The sequence below is a fragment of the Lynx rufus genome, unplaced genomic scaffold (genome assembly GCF_022079265.1).
Source record: "Lynx rufus isolate CCGP_SWC_20201006 ecotype Redwood Valley unplaced genomic scaffold, mLynRuf1.p SCAF_9, whole genome shotgun sequence".
Classification (NCBI taxonomy): Eukaryota; Metazoa; Chordata; class Mammalia; order Carnivora; family Felidae; genus Lynx; species Lynx rufus.
In genome coordinates, this window is record NW_025814897.1 from 99,609,404 (window position 1) to 99,628,838 (window position 19,435).

The 19,435-nt window shown below is 53.2% G+C and overlaps 1 protein-coding gene across 4 annotated transcripts; it reads right to left on the bottom strand.

Moving 5' to 3' along the window:
* Positions 1-1,612: 1,612 nt before the first annotated feature.
* Positions 1,613-16,974, bottom strand: SPI1 (Spi-1 proto-oncogene). 4 transcript variants are annotated; one of them, XM_047071643.1, is made up of 5 exons: positions 16,650-16,974; positions 13,889-13,988; positions 3,770-3,957; positions 2,760-2,922; positions 1,613-2,334 (listed from the first exon to the last, which is right to left on the bottom strand). In XM_047071643.1, the coding sequence occupies exons 1-5, from the start codon at positions 16,782-16,784 to the stop codon at positions 2,015-2,017; spliced, it is 906 nt and encodes a 301-aa protein (XP_046927599.1). In that variant the 5' UTR covers positions 16,785-16,974; the 3' UTR covers positions 1,613-2,014. The 4 variants fall into 4 exon arrangements, with proteins under 4 accessions (XP_046927599.1, XP_046927600.1, XP_046927601.1 ...); XM_047071644.1 differs by having other exon boundaries at positions 16,740-16,969; XM_047071645.1 differs by having other exon boundaries at positions 13,889-13,985; positions 16,740-16,966.
* Between the last annotated feature and the right edge of the window lie 2,461 nt (positions 16,975-19,435).

Consider the following 19,435-nt stretch of genomic DNA (forward strand, 5'->3'; position numbering starts at 1 on the left):
GTGGGCTTAGTCCAGGGCCATGTGGGGAGAGAGCAGTACTGGGGGCTGGTGCCACCCAAGGGGAAGGGCTGGGCGGGGTCTGCAGGTAAGGGTATTGGGGTAAACCTCAAAGCGGAAGGCAGAAACAGAGATGGCTCTTGCCAAAGTCACAAGGATTCACACGGAAAATACTGCCAGAATATTCTGAATTCCCATCCCCACCCCCACTGTTCCTCTATGAACTTTGGCCGTCTGTGACTGCCCCCCCTTCCTACCCACCCCCCCCCACCCCGTCACCTCAGGAGTATCGGTTGCTACACAGAAAGAAGCAAATTACACGTGACTTTCTCCAAGCAAGGTCCAATATCAGGAAAGGCCGTTTGTCCTTCCCGACCCCCATGGGAGGAATTCTGTACACAAGCATTGCCACGTGGTCCAAACTTACCATTCCTGTAGACACGGAATCCATTCTTTTCTGCCTCTGTGGAGTGCTTTCTAACTACTTTTAAACTGTATTGCATTCCCCTTGGCCTTCTTAAAGAGGACGGAACACTATTGACCCTCTCTTGGGGCTTGGAAGCCTGAGAAGGGAGGTCACAGTTTCGCTCTCGGGGCAAGGAGGCATGTGGGGGTGTTTGCGCCGATGCTAATGGCCCCAGAGTCCGGGTTCTCTGAGGCCTGCTGGCTGCTTTGGGCCGTTTACTCAGTCCCAGGTGGTCTGCTCCCCCCATCTTGCTGTGGTTGCAAACAAGATGCTTCTAGGCTCATCTTTTTCTGTTTCTCCCTTGTTGTGGACTAGAAGCCAGAGAGCACAAGACAGCAGCTATGAGGACGCCTTGGGGCTTAATTCCTGCTCCTGGCCGTGCTCCACGGCACCCCATTCCAGACACGTTGAGCCTTTCTGCTCCACGCTGACCTAGCACCCACGTGCAGTGGGATCTGGCCCGCCCCTCTCCTAGCTGTGTGACCTTGAACAAATCATTTGACCTCTCCAAGACTCAGTTTCCCAATCTATAAAATGGGATGATATCCGACTCTGCTTGTCAAGGTTGACATGTAATAAGTGGCCAGAAAATCCAGTGCGGCAGCCCATTATCACTAATCGTCCCCATTGGGCCCATAACCTGAAGAGTTTCAGCCTCACTGGGGCATTTGTGAAAGCCCACTTATCGGGGCGCCTGGGTGGCTCCGTTGGTTAAGCGTCCAACTTCGGCTCATGTCATGATCTCACAGTTTGTGAGTTCGAGCCCCACGTCGGGATATCTGTGCCGACAGCTCAGAGCCTGGAGCCTGCTTCGGATTCTGTGTCTCCCTCTCTCTCTGCCCCTGCACTGCTCATGCTCTCTCTCTGTCTCAAAAATAAATAAAAACATTAAACAAAAAATTTTTTAAAAAGCCACTCATCAGGTGCGGAGGACTTTTTAATGATTTATTCCCCTGATAACAACAAAGGACCTGTCGTTTCACCAGCTCTGACCCCTTGCCAGGCGCTGTGTGTCATTTGTCCTGATGTCCCTACCCAGCACTGGCAGTAAATGCCCAAAGGACGTATGAGAAAAAGAGAGATCAGACGGGGTCGCCCAGACAAGATGCACCAAAAAATCATAAAGGAGACTCTGTGCTACGAGAGGACTCACTGAGAATAACTTTAATAACTGTTCCTTGAGGAAGCTAACGAGGGAGAGGTGTGGGAAGGGAGAGACGCTCAAGAAGGAGGGTTCAATTTATACAAATCTGATGACTTTGAACTCCCAAGGAAGCACCCCAGGTTGTACTAAGCAAGGCTGACCCTTGGCTGCGGTCAGACGCCCAGGTGGCCCCCTGGAGCTGGGGCTGGAGTCCTGGTGGGAGGTGAGGAGAGGCCGTGGGTAGCGGGCTTGGAGGAGGGAGTGGACGGGTGAGTCAAGGCCCGGCCCGCCACAGTCCTGCCCCTGGCCCCTGGGAGCTTGCCTCCCTGTGTCCGGGCCGGGCGAGGGGTTAATGCTATGGCCAGCGGGGAGGCCTGGCGGGCCCAGCGGGTTCTGTGGGCCTGGGCTCAGTGGGGCGGGTGGCGCCGCTCGGCCAGGCTCCCGCGGCCCAGCACCTCCCCGCTGAACTGGTAGGTGAGCTTTTTCTTGACCTTCTTGACCTCACCCGTCTTGCCATAGTTGCGCAGGGCGCGGGCCATCTTCTGGTAGGTCATTTTCTTGCGGTTTCCCTTCTGGATGCCCCAGCGGTGTGCCAGCGCCTCCTTGTGCTTGGACGAGAACTGGAAGGTGCCCTTGTCCTTGTCCACCCACCAGATGCTGTCCTTCATGTCCCCGCTGCGGAGCAGGTCGAGCAGGAACTGGTACAGGCGGATCTTCTTTTTGCTGCCTGTGGGCGGGAGGTGGTCAGTGCCCTAACACGGGCACCCACCCTCACCTCCCCCTGATGTGGGTCCCCCTGGGGGTGGCTGGTCACTGGGGAGGGACTGGCGGTGGGGGGTAGTCTACCGAGGAGTGGGCTCCCTCACCCCACGCCTGGCACTCACACCCGCTCACACCCGTTCACACGCAGCCCGGAGAGGTTCAGACACACATACACCCTCCCGGGCTCGGTCACAGAGATGCACTCTCATCGACACACGGAGAGGTACAGATGGTCTCAGATGCAGTGCGCAATTTAGCAAACGTTGACACGCTCACAGATACGGACACCACACTCAGCTCTGTGGTGTGACTGCTGTGCCCTTGGCTGGGGTGCATGGGGCACATCTACGGCCAGGGTCAGGGCTGGGCTGGACGGCGGGGCCGCCCTACCTGTTTCCCCATGCAGGAGGCCAGGCCCTGGCTCCAGGCCATCAGCCTCCCCGTCAGACACCTCCAGCGGGGGGCTCTGCCTCTCGCCCTCCTCCTCATCCGAGCTAGGCTGTGCCGGGGACAAGGAGGGGTATGGGAGGCACATCCGGGGTAGGTAGGAGACCTGGAAAGGCAGGGAAAGTGGGTTGAGGTCAGTGAGGGCCGGTTCACAGCTCAGAGCTGCTGAGGAGGGGCCATCTGAGCAAGAGAAGTGGGAGTAAAGAGGGGGGCAGGCCAGCAAGGGGCAGAAAGGTTTGCGAGAAGGCTGGGGAAGTTGGAGGTCAGTCGGGTTACAGGGGTCAGGCAGGGTCAACTACACACGGGGAGTGGGTTGTGGGGGACCAGGGGCTGCTGGAATCAGGCCCTCCCTGGGCTCCCAGTTCAGAGCCTCGTGGCCAGGGGAAAGGGCACCCTTTCTTCATATGCGCAAAGGTGCCATATGGCCTGGCATTCTTGGGATCAGAGGTGGCAGTGAAGAGGGGCCAATGGGATGGTCGGGTGTGGGAGCGACAGGGATTTAATAAGTGGGTGAACAGTGAGAGAAGGGCCAGCAGAGGTCAGCTAGGGGTGGTAGAGGTTAACGGAGGTCACTGATCGGGATGGGGGCGTCCGTGGGGCTGAGGAGGGTCAATAAAGGGGGTCAGTGGAGGCCAGTGGAGGTCAGTGTCCAGCGACTTGGATCCTCGAGGGGCCGGTGGATGGGGATCACAGTGGGGATCAGGAGGGCCGTTGAGGTCAGGCAGCTCACTGGAGGGTGGGAATTATCGGGGCTCTGTCCATCGCGGAGCCAGAGGAGATAAGGGTGTGGGGTCACGAGGTCAGTCAGAGGGTCAGGAGGCAGCCGTTGGGGCTCCGGCCGCCGTTGGCGCTGTGGGGCAGGAAGCCGAGTTGAGTAAGAGCCTGTGTCAGCTTCCTGTGAAGCGCCGGCCTCACCACAGGCCGGGTCCCACGGGAGCCGCGGCCGCACGCACCTGGTGGCCGATGCCCGCGTGGGTCGGCGCCATGGGGGTGTCGAGCACGTGCATCTGCTCCAGCTCCATGTGGCGGTAGAGCTGCTGCAGCTGGGGGGGCTGCACGCTCTGCAGCTCCGTGAAGTGGTTCTCGGCGAAGCTCTCGAACTCGCTGTGCACGTGATGCGGGTGAAAGTCCCAGTAATGGTCTGCAGGGACGGCCAGACGGCGTGCCGTGAGCCCAGGGCGCGGGGCGGGAAAAGGTGACCACAGTGGAGAAAATAGCAATGTCAGGCCACAGGGGGCTATTGGCACCGGCCGGGCCGGGCTCCGGGTTGACATTCGTTCGCCCCCGCCCCCACCTCGCTATTTACCATCCCCATTTTACAGATGAGGACACCGAGGTGTGGCAAGGCCGCATAACATGCCCGCAGTCAGAGGCCCCGTCGATGGCAGGCCTGAGCCAAAGCCGGCATTCCCGGCAACCCTTTTGTCCCGTGTCCAGGCGGTCACAAGGACACGGGTCCTGGCTCTGCCATTCACTTTCTGTGTGACCTCAGGCACATGCACGGACCTCTTCGGCCTCAGTTGACTCACTTGTAAAATGGGGATAAAAGTTACTGGGAGGATACAAATGAGTTCACATTTGTAAAAACTCCCAGCCCCAGAGCAGGCCCTCAGGGGATGCTGATTCCCTCCCTCCCAGCTCCTGCGAAAACCGGTGGTTCCTGAGCCCGTAGTCACACGCACACGGTCTTGTCACATGGCCCAGGTGTGATGACAAAGTCACAAGGCTGACATTCCTCACACACCAGAACTTGCCCAGGCCCACGGTGCTGCCCCTTCAAAGCCATGCCCTTGGACAGCTGCGTCTGTCTTCCAGTGAGGTTACCAGGACAAAGGGCTCTCCTGGAAACTCCCCCATAGGTGCTTTCAGAGTCTGTGGTGGGGTGGATTTGAGTTTGGGGAACAGCCACATGCCATCGGGAGCCCTGGCTTGGGACTAGGACATGGTTTCTCTGGGCATCTTTTCCAGGAAAAAAAACAAAAACCTGCCACATGTCTGTGGAGTTTCTGGGTACAGTCTGGGGTCCAAAAGAAGATGTGGTGATAAAGCGACAAGAGGGATTTTCTAATGTGACCCAAGAGGGAGTATACAAGATGGTGGGCCAGAGTAGCATCTCGGGGACAAGTGCACAGCCCTACATGGGGACCACCACCAGCCCCGTGTGTGTGTGTGTGTGTGTGTGTGTCTATCTTCGTCCTTTTTTTCTCGCATACAAGCACATATTTACTCACACATCCCCAAAATATGTGTTTTTTTGGCTTTCGACTGGTTATCAGAAGACTTGCTTTCTAATCTTGCTCTGTGGTGGCATTCCTGTGTGACCCCAGACAAGCTATTTTATCTCCCTGATCCTCCAATTCCCCAATCTAAAAGCAGGGACCCGACTGGGTAGTGAACCCACAATCCAGGCAGCCCACACTCCCACCTCTACAAGGCTACATGGCACAGAAGAGAGAAAGTACACGATTTGGGAGCCAGACAGAGCTGGGTTCAAATCCTGCCTCTACCATTTTCTGTCGTGTGCTATTGGGTGGGTCATTCCACTTCTGCAAGCCTCAGTTTCCTCATCTGTAAGATGGGGCTAATGATTACACCCATCTCATACTCTTGTTGTGAGGGTTAAATGAACAAACGCCTTCAAGGTGCTTAGAATAGAACCCGGCACAAAATTAGATCCAATAAACATTACCTGTTACCAATACAATTAATGTGTTATTCTAAAGAACCCGGATTAGCACTTGAGCAAGTGGCAGATACTTTCATATATATTTATTTCTTTCCTCTTCTTCCTCCTGTTCCCTGCCATCTCAGTGGTCCAGAGAAATAGTTTTGGTGAGCCTGACTGTCACCGTCTCCCAGAGGCCAGAGCTGGGCCCTCAGCATTGTACCATGAGGACAGTGACTGGTTTCATCCTCGCCTTATTCCCAGTGCCTGAACACAGCAGGCACTCAACGAACATTTCCTGAATGAGTGAATGAATGAATAAATGAATGAATTCTAGCCTCCTGAGAACTCTCCCTGACTCTCCTCCACAAAATTATCTAAACCTGAAGGGAAAACAAAACAACACTTAATTTGTATTTTCATCTTGCAGCGAGTAAACAGGACCCAGAAGCTCTCCCCTTGCCCGGGACAGTTGGCTCTGTGCTTTAGAGATGGGCTGTTTTGGGGGCTCTGGGATTTGGTGAGCCAATCCAGGCTCCTCTCTAGAGACAGATCAGCCCTCCGGCCCCACTCTGGCCCCTCCCATTTTCACCTCCCCCACCCTGGGCTGAACTGTCCAGATCTTGGCACAATGCTTTATCCTGCCCACCGACCTCCACCCTCAAACCCGCTACGGTTCCAGGGTTCAGGGGACCCCGCATGCCTGCAACCCTCCAGGTGTGGAGTGAGGGGCCCCCGACTGCTCTTTCCCTCCTGCTCCCCACCTCTGCTGTAGCTTCGCATGAGACCCATGAGCTCATTCTTGGAATCCCAGCCTGAGGCCGGCATTTCCCATGGAGGTCTCAGTACACCTTCACCAGAGTCGCTCTGGGGGGTTTGGGCCCCTCCTTGGAGATCCAGCGAATCAGAAGCGCTGGGAACTGGAATCTAACGGGCCCTAAGGAGGTTCTTGCACTCACTGACACTCTGGAACCCTGCCCCAGGGTCCTCTGAAAGCTGCAAATGGGACTCTTGAGCTACAATTAGTTTCAAAAGGCCCAACGGAAACCTCGCCTTTACCCTTGATTTGGGTGTTCAGGCAATTATGTAATAAACGCTGTCTGGTAGACAGAAACGTTCTGAGTCTGGGGGCCTCTGAAGGGACACAATACAAGGAAGCCTTCATAGTGCGAAAGTCAGCACTCTTGGGCTCTTTGGACCTCATTTATAGATGACTTCACATTGTTCTTCACAATAAAGAACACATTGCTTTATCCCTATTTGTCCCTTCAATGGGTTCCCCGGGTCATCCTGCACCATGCCTCCTTAGCACAACACTGCACCTCAAAAGAATATAATTCCATTCGCATATCTGGAGTTAGTTCTGGACCCTCCTTTTTATAGCCTATTAGGCCACCCAGCACATAGTAGGCCTCCATAAATATTCTATCAAATGATCCATAAGAGTTAGCTTTTAACATGTATTTTTAGGTACTGGGCACTATGCTAAGTACTTAATCCACATTTTCTCATGAATCCTCACCCCAACTCTGACAAGGTGGCCACTATAGTGTGATCTTTCTTTTGCACACGAGGAAACAATGACTCAGATTAAGTCCCTTGTCCACAGACAGCCATTGGTAAAGTCATGATCCAAACCCACCTGTGTCTGCCTCCAGGGACTGAACTACCAGTATACCATACAACTTCTGAGGAACAAGACTGTTAATTAAAGCTTTAATTAAGACCGATGGTGGCACCGACGTTATCGACTGCTCTTATGCACCTGTCTACCATCATCCACCCCTCACCCTTCATTCATCATCCGTCTTCCACCCATCCATCATGCATTCATTCATCCATATTCACCCATCCACCCATCAGTGTCCGTCATCCACCCATCCATCATGCACCCATCAGTTGCTATCCATTCATCATCAATCATTCCCTTCATTCATCCATCCATCATCTAACCTGCCAGCAGTGGCCCCATTCATCTTGACCTCTCATTACCTGGGACCAAAGTCTTACCCACCCATCTCTATTCTTCCTCAGTATATTTGGTGCTCCTAATACCTGTATGTCACCAGGACAAAAATAAAGTCATATTCAAAACAACACACATACTCAAAATTAAAGCTTTAAGTGTCATTCAGTTGACTTTATCTCCTCAGAGCAGGAATCCCAGCCTTAAGCCCAGGGTTCTCCCCAGGGAAGCAGAAGTAAGATCAAGACAGAGAAGGAAGATAAGGAATTAAGACAAGGGCTGATAAAAACAAAATAAGACAAAACAAACAAAAACCTTCTTAGGAAATCACAGACCACTGGACAAAGGGTCCTGAAGCCTAGCCTTCCCGCACATTGTTCAGATTAAGGGAACCGGAAGCCCCGAGAGTGGAGAGCTCCAGGCTTCGTCATACTTGTCACTCTCTACTTTGTATCCTAATTATTAAAGTTTTCGTTATTCCCCCTGTTAAAATAATAAATCTGGTAGGACTTGTGTTTTATTGATTCCGTAGCACCTAGCAATGTGCCTGGTGTACAAAAGATGCTTTGTATATATTTATTAGATGGATAGGTCCACGAGAGATGGATGGAGGGTTTGGCAGGTAAAGGGAAGGACGATTGGAAAGCTGAACGAGTGGAAGATTAGATGGGTGTGAGAACACATCGGTGGATGGGTGGACGGTGCGTGGTATGAAAGGATGGAAGAGTACATGGAAAGATGGAAAGATGGAGGGAAGGAGTCATACGTTGGAACTCTGGTTCCTTCACCAACCCCATTGCAAAGAGCAAATCCTATCACATCCATTGCGATGGCTGTTATCAAAAAAAAAAAAAAAAAAAACAACAGAAACTAACCAGTGTTGAGGATGTGGAGAAATCGGAACCCTTCTACACTGTTGGTGGGAATTTAGCATGGTACAGCCACTGTGGAAAACAGTATGGAGGTCCTCAAGAATGAAAAATAGAACTACCATTTTACATCATGTATATTTTACCACAATTAAAAATAATAATAAATAGTAAACCTGATGAGCCCTGCCTTCAAAATCTATCCTGAATCTGTCCACTTCTTTCTCTCTCTATTGCCACTACCTTTGGCCAAGCCACTGTCATCTCTTGCCTAGATTATGCCAGAAGTTTCCTCCCAGTGCTTTCTCGCTGTTCTGATTGTGATCTTCTCTCCATCTATTCTCCCACAGCAGCCAGAGTGACTTTTTAAAAAGCTTATTCAGTGGAACTAGTAAGTGTTAGGCGAAGAAGGCACTGAAAACTTGCAGGGAGACAGAACTAAAGTAAACAAGCAGAAAAACAAAAACAAATTAGTTTACATTCAAAACAGAGGACATAAAAAGGCATCCAACTTCAAAAGAAAAACTCTAGTGACCAGAAGATAGAGAAATGCTTTCAAATTCTAAGGGAAACAGGATTTTCAGCCTAGATTTCTATACCCTGTTAATCATAAAGATATGAGAAAAAAGCAAACAACAAAACCGTACCTCCCACACACCGTCTCTTAGGAGACTGTTATCAGAAGAATAACAACTCTTGGGGCACCTGGAGGGCTTGGTCAGTTAAGCATCTGACTCCTGATTTCGGCTCAGGTCATGATCTCACGCTTCGTGAGTTCAAGCCCCGCGTCGGGCTCTGTGCTGACACTGCTTGGGATTCTCTCCCTTCTATCTCTCTGCCTCTCTCTCTTTCTCTCTTAAAATAAATAAACAAATAAACATTGTCGGGGGGGAGGAAAGAATAACAACTCCTATCCATGTTACATAGCACTCGCTATGTGCCAGGCACTGTTCTAAGGATTTTACATACAGTGACTCATTCAATCCCTACAGCAATCCTATGAAGTAGGTATCATTATGAAGAAGTTGAGACCTAGAGAGGTGAAATGTCTTGCCCACGACCACCCCAGATAGTAACGGGGAGATGGGGTGTGAATCCCAGTAGCCTGGCTCCAGAATGAGGGCACTATCTCCTTGCTAGCCTGCCCCTCATTCTCTTTTTCAAGGATGAGCAAGTACAGGTAGTCAAAGAACACCATATGGCTCAGCTGTGAGTAATCTTCACATGGTCATACTCCTGGAAAATTCAGATACTGATTTAACAAGAGTTACTGTACAAAGAAAGACAAATACTCATGATCTCACTTATATGTGAGTATGTGAGTATGATCTCACTTATATGTGGAATCTAAACCAAAAAACAAAACCCCAAACTTATGGACAAGAAGATCAGATTTGCGGTTGCTAGAGGGCCAGGGTCAGGGTCATGGGAATTGAAGGAATGTGGTCAAAAGGTACAAACTTCTACATATAAGAGGCACCTGGCTAGCTCTATTGGAAGAGCATGTGATACTTGATCTCGGGGTTCTGAGTTTGATTCCCACACTGGGTGTAGAGATTACTTAAATAAATAAAACTTACAAAAAAAAAAAAAAAACAAAACCTTCTGGTTATGAGTACTGGGTCGCAATGGTGACCACAGCTAGCAATGCTGTATGGTAGACAGTAAAACCTTGGTTAGCGAGCATAATTCGTTCCAGAAACATGCTTGTAATCCAAAGCACTTGTATATCAAAGTGAATTTCAAGATCATGTGACATTCAGTGTCACGTATGACTCGTATTGCAAGACATCGCTTGTATATCAAGTTAAAATGTATTAGAAATACTTTCTCGCTTTGTGGAACACTGGCAGAACAAGTTACTTGCAGTCCAAGGTTTTACTGTATTTGAAAGTTGCTATGAGAATAGATCCTAAAAGTTCTCATTACAAGGAGAAAAACTTTTTTGTATCTATATGAGGTGATATCTACATACGTCAGCTCATTATGCAGTACGCCTTAAGCCCGCACAGCATTGTGCATCAATTACATCAATAAAATGGAACAAAGTTACTGTATAATCATTTGGGTATGTGTGAAGTGTGGGTGAGTGTGTGTATGCTCTGAATGACTACAGAGCCAAAGTCTCATCTTTCATAGGACAGGGTGAAAAATTCAAGCCAGACTCATCTCCACCCAGCGTATAGAAGGAACCCATTAAATGCTTATGAGTGAATAAACGAATAACGTACTAAGTCTCTATTTCAAATCTTTGTGTGTACATTTACTTAGTGCTATGATAGAAAGACTGGACAATAGCTTTCATCCATCCCCGCCGGGCCACTATGTCATGAAGAAGTGCCGATGATAAGCTTTAGTAAAAAGCAGCAGCTTACAGAATAGCATGAGGCTACGATCCCATTGTTGGGTGAGCAGAATGTGCATATGTGTATGTCTGCACTGACAGATGTACAGGAACATAAATGTGGAACAAAATGTCTACAAGGATTGACTAAGGTGCCATCAGTGGGGAGGGAAGTTGGGAAGAGGGAAATATTTTCCTTGATAAAGCTGTTGTTGATTATTTTAATAATCAAAAATTAAGGGTTTAAAATTTATTTAGATTTTCACCACACACACACACACACACACACAATTCAGATCATGTCATTCCCCTGCTCAAAACCTTCCAATGGCTTCCCATTCCCATTGTTTGTAGGATAACACCCAAACTCCTGCCATGGCCTTCAGGCACTGTGTGATCTGTCCTCCGCAGGTCCCTCCGGCTTCCCTTGGTCTCCACTACGCCCTGCGTGCCCCGGCCACCCAGGCCCTCTCTCAAGGTCAATGCTACATTGCATTTGCAGTTCTCTCTACCTTTGCATGCGTGTTCCTTCTCTTTACTCAGATTTCACCTCAACTGCCCTCCTCAGAGGCCTTCCCTGACCACCCGAACGAAAGTAGCCCCTAACACAGGCACTCTGCCTTATGTTACTTTGCTTTTTAGAAGACTGCTTATTGCCTGTCTGCTTAGTTGACTGCCACCTTTTCCCTCACTGGAATGTAAGTTCTGTGAGAGCAGTGGCTTTGTGTGGCTTGCTTATCACAGAAACTCCAGTGGCTAGAATGGTGTCTGGCCCATGGCATGCAATTAGAAGCTATTTGGTAGATGGAAAAATGGGGGATGAGTGGGCCTGAGGAAAGATGGTAAGTGTTGGGAGGATGAGTGGGTGGCCTCAAGGGTGAGTGGTGGAATGGGTGGGTGGCTGGTTGGTTGACTGTCACCTAGGTCAGTTGAAAATGACGCAGTGGATCTGTCACAGAGCCTTCTGTGTGTCTCCCACTCTCCCAGCTGCTTCCTCTCCCCCAACTGGGGGAAGGAGTAAAGCTAACATACTCTGACCCGAAAGCTCACTGGGCCTTGTGCTCAGCCCCTCGCGCCTTTTGTGCATTAACTCAGTGAGTCATTACACCTCTACGGGGTCAGTGTTTCCATGCTCTCACTTCCATATATGAGGGAACAGGGGCTCCCAGAGGTTAAGTCACTTGCTCTAAGGTCACACACACTGGTGAGTGATGGAACCGGCATCAGAACCAGGTCCAACCCCAGTGCTTTTTTAATAAGTTCAACCACCTAAAAATGTAGACCCAGAGGACATGCAGGAACTAGTGAAGAATGTGGGGTGTCTCTATTCTTGGGTCTTCATTAGGAAAGGACAGAACAGGTGCACAGATCAGCAGAGATGCCCAGATGGGCGATGATGGGGCAGGGGGTGTGGGGGGGGGGGAGTAGGGTGTAGGGTGGGGAGTAGGGGCCAGGACACCCGTGGACACCAGAGGAGTCTCCGAAGGAATCGGGGCATGACCAAAACAGGGTACTCGGGCATCTAATCAAGAGTCATTCCTAGAGCCCCAGCCCTGATATAAGGGACCTGCCTGGGCACCGAGCCAGGAAAGCACAAGCACTTTCTCTAAAGTGCTCACTTCATCAGCCCCAGCCCCTGGTCTAGCTGGTTTCTAGATGCGTGCACACACCCTCACATTACAAGAGGGGACACTGAGGCTGCGGTGGGCCCAAAGGAAATGACCCCAAACCCAGTGAAACTGAGTGGAGGTTAGGCCAGAGGGGAAAAGGTCCCTAATGTTGGAAGCAGTCCCAGGCCGCGCTGAGTTTGCTGAGACCTGGCCGTCCTGCTGCCTGGAGCCACCAGGGGGAGCCAGTCCTCAAGGCCAGAGGGACCTTCTCGGGTCCTGAACTGCTAGGGGCAGGGGTCACCAGTGCTGGTCTCTAGGTCACAGAGACCCACCCTTGATCCTGGCTGGGGGAGATGGGAGGAGGGGGTGGGTGAGGGAGACTTTCTCTCTAAATTGCCTGGCTTTTCCACAAAGAGATCGTTTTGCTTGCAGAATCATAAATGAGCTTTAAAGGATGACAAAAAAGGATGCTTTACAAACTTCCTAGCCCTGGGATTCTGAAAGAAGTCTATGTGTTCTCCCATGAGGGCTGGAGGCATATCTACCACCTACTTCCAGGACATGGTCCCCAGGTGTGGCCTGGCAGTGTGAAACCTTCCTCTGTGCTGTGGCACCCGACCTGCCTCTCCCTCTGGGGCTGCGGACACCCCAGTGCCTGGCCTGCCCCGGTTTCAGAATCCTAGAGAATCCCCCAATGAAGACCTGCTAACTAGGCCTTCTCACTTGGGCTCAGGGGTCCCATGGAGACACCGAGATCCCCTTTGGGTGTTCTCTCACAGTGCCCTGTCCAGGTGCCAGCCACCTGATGCCTGTCCCCGTCTACCCTGAATTTGCTCCAGGGTCGAGGCTGGGCCGGGGGATGGGCAGCGAGACTGGGACAAAAGGACCCTTGGCCCACACTCCGTCGTCACTCCCACCCCAGCAAACTGGGGCTCCAGCCCCTGCTGAATGAGGGGGACCTCAGAGCCTTTCCCTTAGTGAGCAGTTCTCAAACAGGGGTGATTCTGCCCCCCAGGGGACATTTGGCAGCGTGTGGAGACATTTTTGGTTGTCGTGACTGGTGGTGCTTCTGGCTTCTAGTGGGTAGAAGCCAGGGATGCTGCTAGACAGCCTACAACGTACAGGGCGGGCTCCCGCAACAAAGACATTCTCCAGCCCCGAATGTCAAAGGAAGTTAAGGACACAGCAGGGAGCAGAGCTGCCCCACGTGGAGTTCAGGGCAAGGGGGTGAGGACAACAGAGAGGATGAAGGGGCCTGGGGGGAGGGGGAGAGGAGAAAGCCCTGGACCTGGAGCAGACAGACTGGGTTCCACCCACCGGCTGCATGACCCTGTACAGGTCACTTAGCTCCCCGAGCCTCCGTTTCCTCATTTGTGAAAGGCCACAAGGACTGGACCAGACGATAAACGTGGACGAAGCTACCCTCGCGCCCTGGCACACCACAGATGCTCAATAAATGCAGGCTGGGGTGTGGGGCGTGGGGGTTTAGAGTAGTAAGCTCACGGTCCTTTGAAAGCTAGTTTAATCCAATTCTCAGGATCCCAAAGAAGTCTTCCCTTCTCCCTCAGGGCCCAGGCCCGGCTGGGGACGCGGGGGCGGGGGAGGGCCCTGTACTCACCGCTGTGGCTTTCTCCATCACTGCTGAGATAGGGGTAGTATTCGTGCGTCTGGCGTTGGTACAGGTCCGTGTCATAGGAAACCAGGTCTTCCGATGGCTGCTGAGAGAAGAGGCAGTCAGGACTCGGATGTTGGCGGGAAAACCGCAGTCAGGTTGGCAGCCCCCGGTATGTTGGGGCCACACCACCCTCTCACACTGAAGGGACCGCATCAGGCCTACAGCCCTCCCTCTGCCTGACCTGGGAGAGGCCGCAGTGGGGACAGGAGAGTAAGACCCTCGGCTCCTGCAGAAAGGGGCTGACAGGGACCCCCCCAAGGTCAGAGGTCAAAGGAGGACCAAGGCTGAGAGAAGAGCATGGCCTCCCCGCACCCCCTCCCCTGCACAGCCACACTCAACATGGACACCTGCACCCCAGGTCCCCATCTCACACAGGGACTCTCACATCCACACCTCCAAATGTACAGACGCTCCTGTGACACGCACACTCCCACATGTGAACTCACACCCACAGTCTACCCACGCTCACCCTCGCCCTAATTCTACATTCACACACACTTGTGGTCACACTCACACGCACTGTTGTGCACTCACCCTGTAGGCACACGCAGTCACTTGAATTACTGCACGTATCCTCACACTTGCCTTCAAGCACCTTAAACACAGGCTCATACCCACACCATCATGGCCGCGCACGCTCCACTTACACACCCACCCCCATAGCACACATGCTTGTCCTCCGGCCAGTCTCCACAGCCCACGCCTGGGCCCAGGCACCCTCATGATGACCAGTGGCCGTTCACACTCATGGATTGTGTAGTGCTCTCCAGGCAGGCTCGGGGGCCATGGGCCAGCTAGAGCCTTGGTCCTCTCCCTCTCCCTCCTCCGTCCTCCTTCTGACACACCCACTGGGATATTCCCTTCCCTCCCCTCCCCTCCCTCCCCTCACCCCTCATTGCTCCCCCCACCCCTCCCTGTCCTCCTCTCCCCTTCCTCCCGCTCTAGCCCCTCACTCCTCCCTGTCCTCCTCTCTACTCCTCCCCCTCCTCCCCCTCCACCCTCACTCCTCCCTTTCCTCCTCTCTACCCCTCCCCCTCTTCCTCCTCCCCCTCCACTCCCCACTCCTCCCTCTCCCCCTCTCCCCCTCCTCCACTCCACTCTTTCCTCTGCCCCTCCTCCCCCTATACCCCTCACTCCCAGCCATCCTCCTCTCTACCCCTATCGTCTTCGGCCTCCCCCTCCCACTCCCTGGCCTCCTCCCCCTCCTGCCCCTCCAGCCCTCACTCCTCTGCATCCTGGTGCAACACAGGGACACACACACGCAGAGTCTTCACAACTGTCCTCAGGCCTCTCCCCACCCCCGCAGTGTGCGCGCAGGGATTGCACAACAGTTACTCAGGCCCTCAGAGCTTGGGTTGGGGGCCAGGGCTGCCCTGGGAGCCCACCTTCCCAGGAGTGCTCCCTTCTCTGAGGGGTCTGGCATAGCAAACCAAGAAGCTGTGCCTCCCACCTAGCTGTGTCTGGAGTTCAGGGATTGAGAGGTCAAGGGTCAGAGACGCTGTGGTCCAGCTCCTGGGCCTGTGGCTTTCTTGAGGCGGCCTTGGCTCTTCCTGGGACCACCTCCGTCACCCCCTGCCTGCCCCCTCCTCTCCTTCTTGGTGATGGGTGGGGAAGGGTGGGACGGGCCCAGCTCCAGGGCCGGCTGGCTGGGGTGGTCTGTGTCAGGCCAGGAGCCCAGCACTGGGTTTCCAGGCAGCCCAGCCCAACAGCAGGATGTCAGGCCTGGGGTGCCTCCCTGGGCCCCGAGGCCTGACTGGGGTGGGGTGGGGGGAGGGAGCAGCCTCCAAGCCGGGAAAGCTGAGTCAGGTGGGCAGGCCCTGCCAAGCCCTTCCCGGCTCTCCCAGGGCTCCCCACCCTCGCTGAGTGGGGATGGGGTGTGAGAGAGAGAGGGGTCTTCTCTGAGGGGCCCAGGTCTGCATCTGCCTGAGGCTTTAACTGTCACAGAGAGCAGGAGTGGTGGGGACCTGCCCTTCCCCCCCAGGGGTCCCTTGGGACTCCTGCTGCTTCACCTCTAGTCTCTGCCCCAGCCTCAGCCCCCGCCCGGAACTCCGGTATCCACTGACCAGGTCCTGTCCCGGCACCCTTGCGCTCAGCCCCAGGATCGGCCCAGCTCCAGCGCCTGCCCTCCTCTCCCCCGCCCCGGCCAAGGCCCCAGCCAAACTGCCGTCCTAGTCTCTGCTCTACTCATTGCTGCCGCCCAGCCCCTGCCCCTGCCCCTGCCCCAGCCCCAGCCCCTGGGGAGAGCCGGTCCAAGGCCCAGATCTTTGGGTCAACAACCATGTCCCCTGTGCCAGGCTCCAGACTGGGCACCGGGAACCCAGACATAAGGCGGCCTTAGTCTCCAAGAGCACCTGGGGCCATGGACTGAGACATCTGGCCTGTTGCCTCCTGTCCTTTAAGTCTTTACTGTCCTGGGGACTGGCTTCCCCCCACACCAGTCTCCCCATCTCCTCCTCCGCCACCTCTCTGCCACTGCCCTCACCATCCCCACCCCGACACCCTGCCCAGGAGCTACGGCCTGCCACCCAAGCCCCTAAAGCACCCAAGTCTATAAATAACCGTTCAGGCCCCACCGATCACAGCCCCACCATGAGCCCAGCCCTCAGCCCGCCAGGGCATGCTCTGAAGAAACCAATGGCCCCCTCGCTGGATCTCAGACCAGGAGCTCCAGGGAGGAAACTCCAATTTCCCACTGATAGCTAACCGGGAGGGCAGCTGGCTGGTGGGTTGGAGGGCAGGCGGACTGGCGTCTGAGGGCCGAGGGTCGAGCCAGTAGAGAAGTCCCAGTACTCACAGGGGGGACGAGGGGAAACCCTTCCATTTTGCACGCCTGTAACATCCAGCCGATCTCCTAGCCGGTCAGGTCCCCTGCTTCAGTGGGGGCCAGTGCGGAGCCCCTCAGGATGGGGCGCCCCGTCAGGGGCTGGGACGAACTCAGGGCGGGCGCAGGGCTCAGGCCTGCCCCATGAGCTACAGGAGCCCTGGGTGAGCCCCCTCCCTTGACATTGCAGGGCCAGCGCAAGTTCCTGATTTTATCGAAGGGCCTGCCACTGGGAGATAGTCCCCTTGGGGTGACATCACCGCCCCAGCCCGTTTGCATAAATCTCTTGCGCGACAGGAAGTCTCTGGCCGGCTGGGGCAGGTGGTGCTCCAGGGGCTGGCCTGGGAGGCTATGGGGGCCAGGCCCCCTGCCCAGAGGAAGCTGGAACTGTGAGAGGCGGTCTTGGAGGCTGGGGTGGGGAGAAAGAGTGGGAGGGAGGAAGGCCAGCTCTACCACAGGGAGGCCATTGCTGCCCCCACGCCCTGCTGACGCCCCCTAACCCCTAACCCTACAAATGCCCAGTGCTCTTGAGACCCCCATGTGGCCATCAGTCACTTGCTTGGGGTCAGGGCTGGTGGTGGTGGCTACTAGGGGCCTTCACTTTCTGGGGTCAGCCTGGCTGGCTGAGAGCTCTGATCTAGCAGAGTGCCAGGCCTGGCTCTTCTGGGTCCAGGGTCCCCAACACTTATGTTCTATCCAGCCTGGGGCTGGGCTCTAGGGCAAGGTCCTCAGCATAGAGCTTATTTGTCCCTTCCCTCTGAGTTCCTTCACACCAGCTTCCCTTCCATCAGAGGATGGTCCTGGGTCCTTACACCTTCCCCTCCCAGTTTCCTGAGTACCACTGCTTCTTCCAAATCCCTAGGGGCTCTATTCTCAGCCCAGATTTCTCAGTTTCCCCACTCCTTGCCAATGCCTGAATGTCAATCTAGTCTTCCCAGTTTACAAACCTTTCTTGTTTGTCCATCATTCATTTTCCTACCATTCTATTTTTTGTCTATATGTCCATCCATCTATCCCCCCATCAAGCCAACCATATGTTTATTTATTTATCAGTTTATGTAGCCGTTCATTTATTCTTCCATTTACTTGTTAGTCTATTCATCCATCCACTCATCTGTTTATCTATTTGTCCATCTAGCCATCTATATGCTCCTCTACTAGCCCATCCATCTGTGATTGACGCATCACTTTATATTTTCATCTTTAAAAAATTTTTTTAATATTCATTTATTTTTGAGGGGGGGAGGGCAGAGAGAGAGGGAGACACAGAATCCAAAGCAGGCTCCAGGCTCCAAGCTATCACCACAGAGCCCGAGGCAGGGCTCAAACTCACAAACCACAAGATCATGACCTGAACCGAAGCCTCTTAGGCACCCCTATATTTTCATCTGTTTATCCACTGTATATCCAGCTCTCAATCTGTTCATCCACCGGTCCATGCATCCACCCATCCACCCATCTACCCATCTACCCATCCATCCACCGATCTACCCATCCATCCATCTATGCATCCTGCCAGTATTAACTAAGCTCCAGGCTCTATGCTGAGTTATGGGAAAGTAGGTAAGTACTGGACAAGATCCCTGTCTTCAGAGAGCTCCTGATCTAGTCTGGAAGGCAGGGATGAATAGAGACATTTTTTTGATCCATTGGCCTCTGGTGAGTCCATTTCGCTGCAGAAGAACTTCTTGAGCATTCTGTTTCCTCCCACGTGTTGTCTTACCCTCTGCTTTATATCTTCTTCCCACTAAGACTAGCCTGCCTCTTCCCATCAGTGGAATCCCAAGCCCCCAAGTGTTTCTTCACTGGCAGCAAAGACCAGGGATTCACAAGGTCTAGGTTCACCATTAAATCTATTTCACTTCCATCTTCACTGATTTTTTTGCATCTGTACTTGGGACTCTCCAAGAGGTCCAGGTCACAAGTCCTTAGGACTCCCTAGGAACATGACCGAGGCCCCTCCCCAAGAGTAGGAGACAGGCGGCTGACTTGACAGGAGTTCCATTCCTACTCCCCATTTCCCCATCAAGAAGGCCATGTCCCAGCTGACTGCATGTGTGTGGGGTGGGTCTACCTCATGAGAACCAGGTCCTGCTTGACGTGTTCATTCTTCATTCATTCAGTCATGTCTTGGTTTGCTTTGTTTATATGTTTATTTGTCTACTAATTCTTTCATTTCATCACTAACTTTTTATTGAAGGCCTTCTATGTGCTGGGCCTGGTAAGGGGGCACAAATATGAAGAGAGCACGTCCTGGGCCCCCAGGAGTTCACAGGCTTGCAAAGAGAACACACAGAGAACACACATGTTAAACAGATACTGTGGTTCTTTCAGGGGGTGGGGGAACAAGAGAGAGGTGCTACGTGCATTGGGGAGCGATTATTTTGGTCTAGACGATAGGTAGGGAAGCATGCAAGGGAAAAGGAGTGTCTAGCTGAGGAACCAGCCTGGGCAAAGGTAAGAAGGTGGAAAAGAACAAAGGGACAGTGAGCCTTCATCCTGTGACTAGAAACAAGACAAGAAAGCAAAGAGCCTTGAGTGTCAGGCCAAGGAGACTGGGTTGCATCCAGGGATAGATGTGGAGCCTTTGCTGTTTGTAAGCAGGGAGTGTGCTGCTCATTTCCATCGGTGCAGGCAACATGCTGTGTCAGCTATGTGTTCCTGAGGCC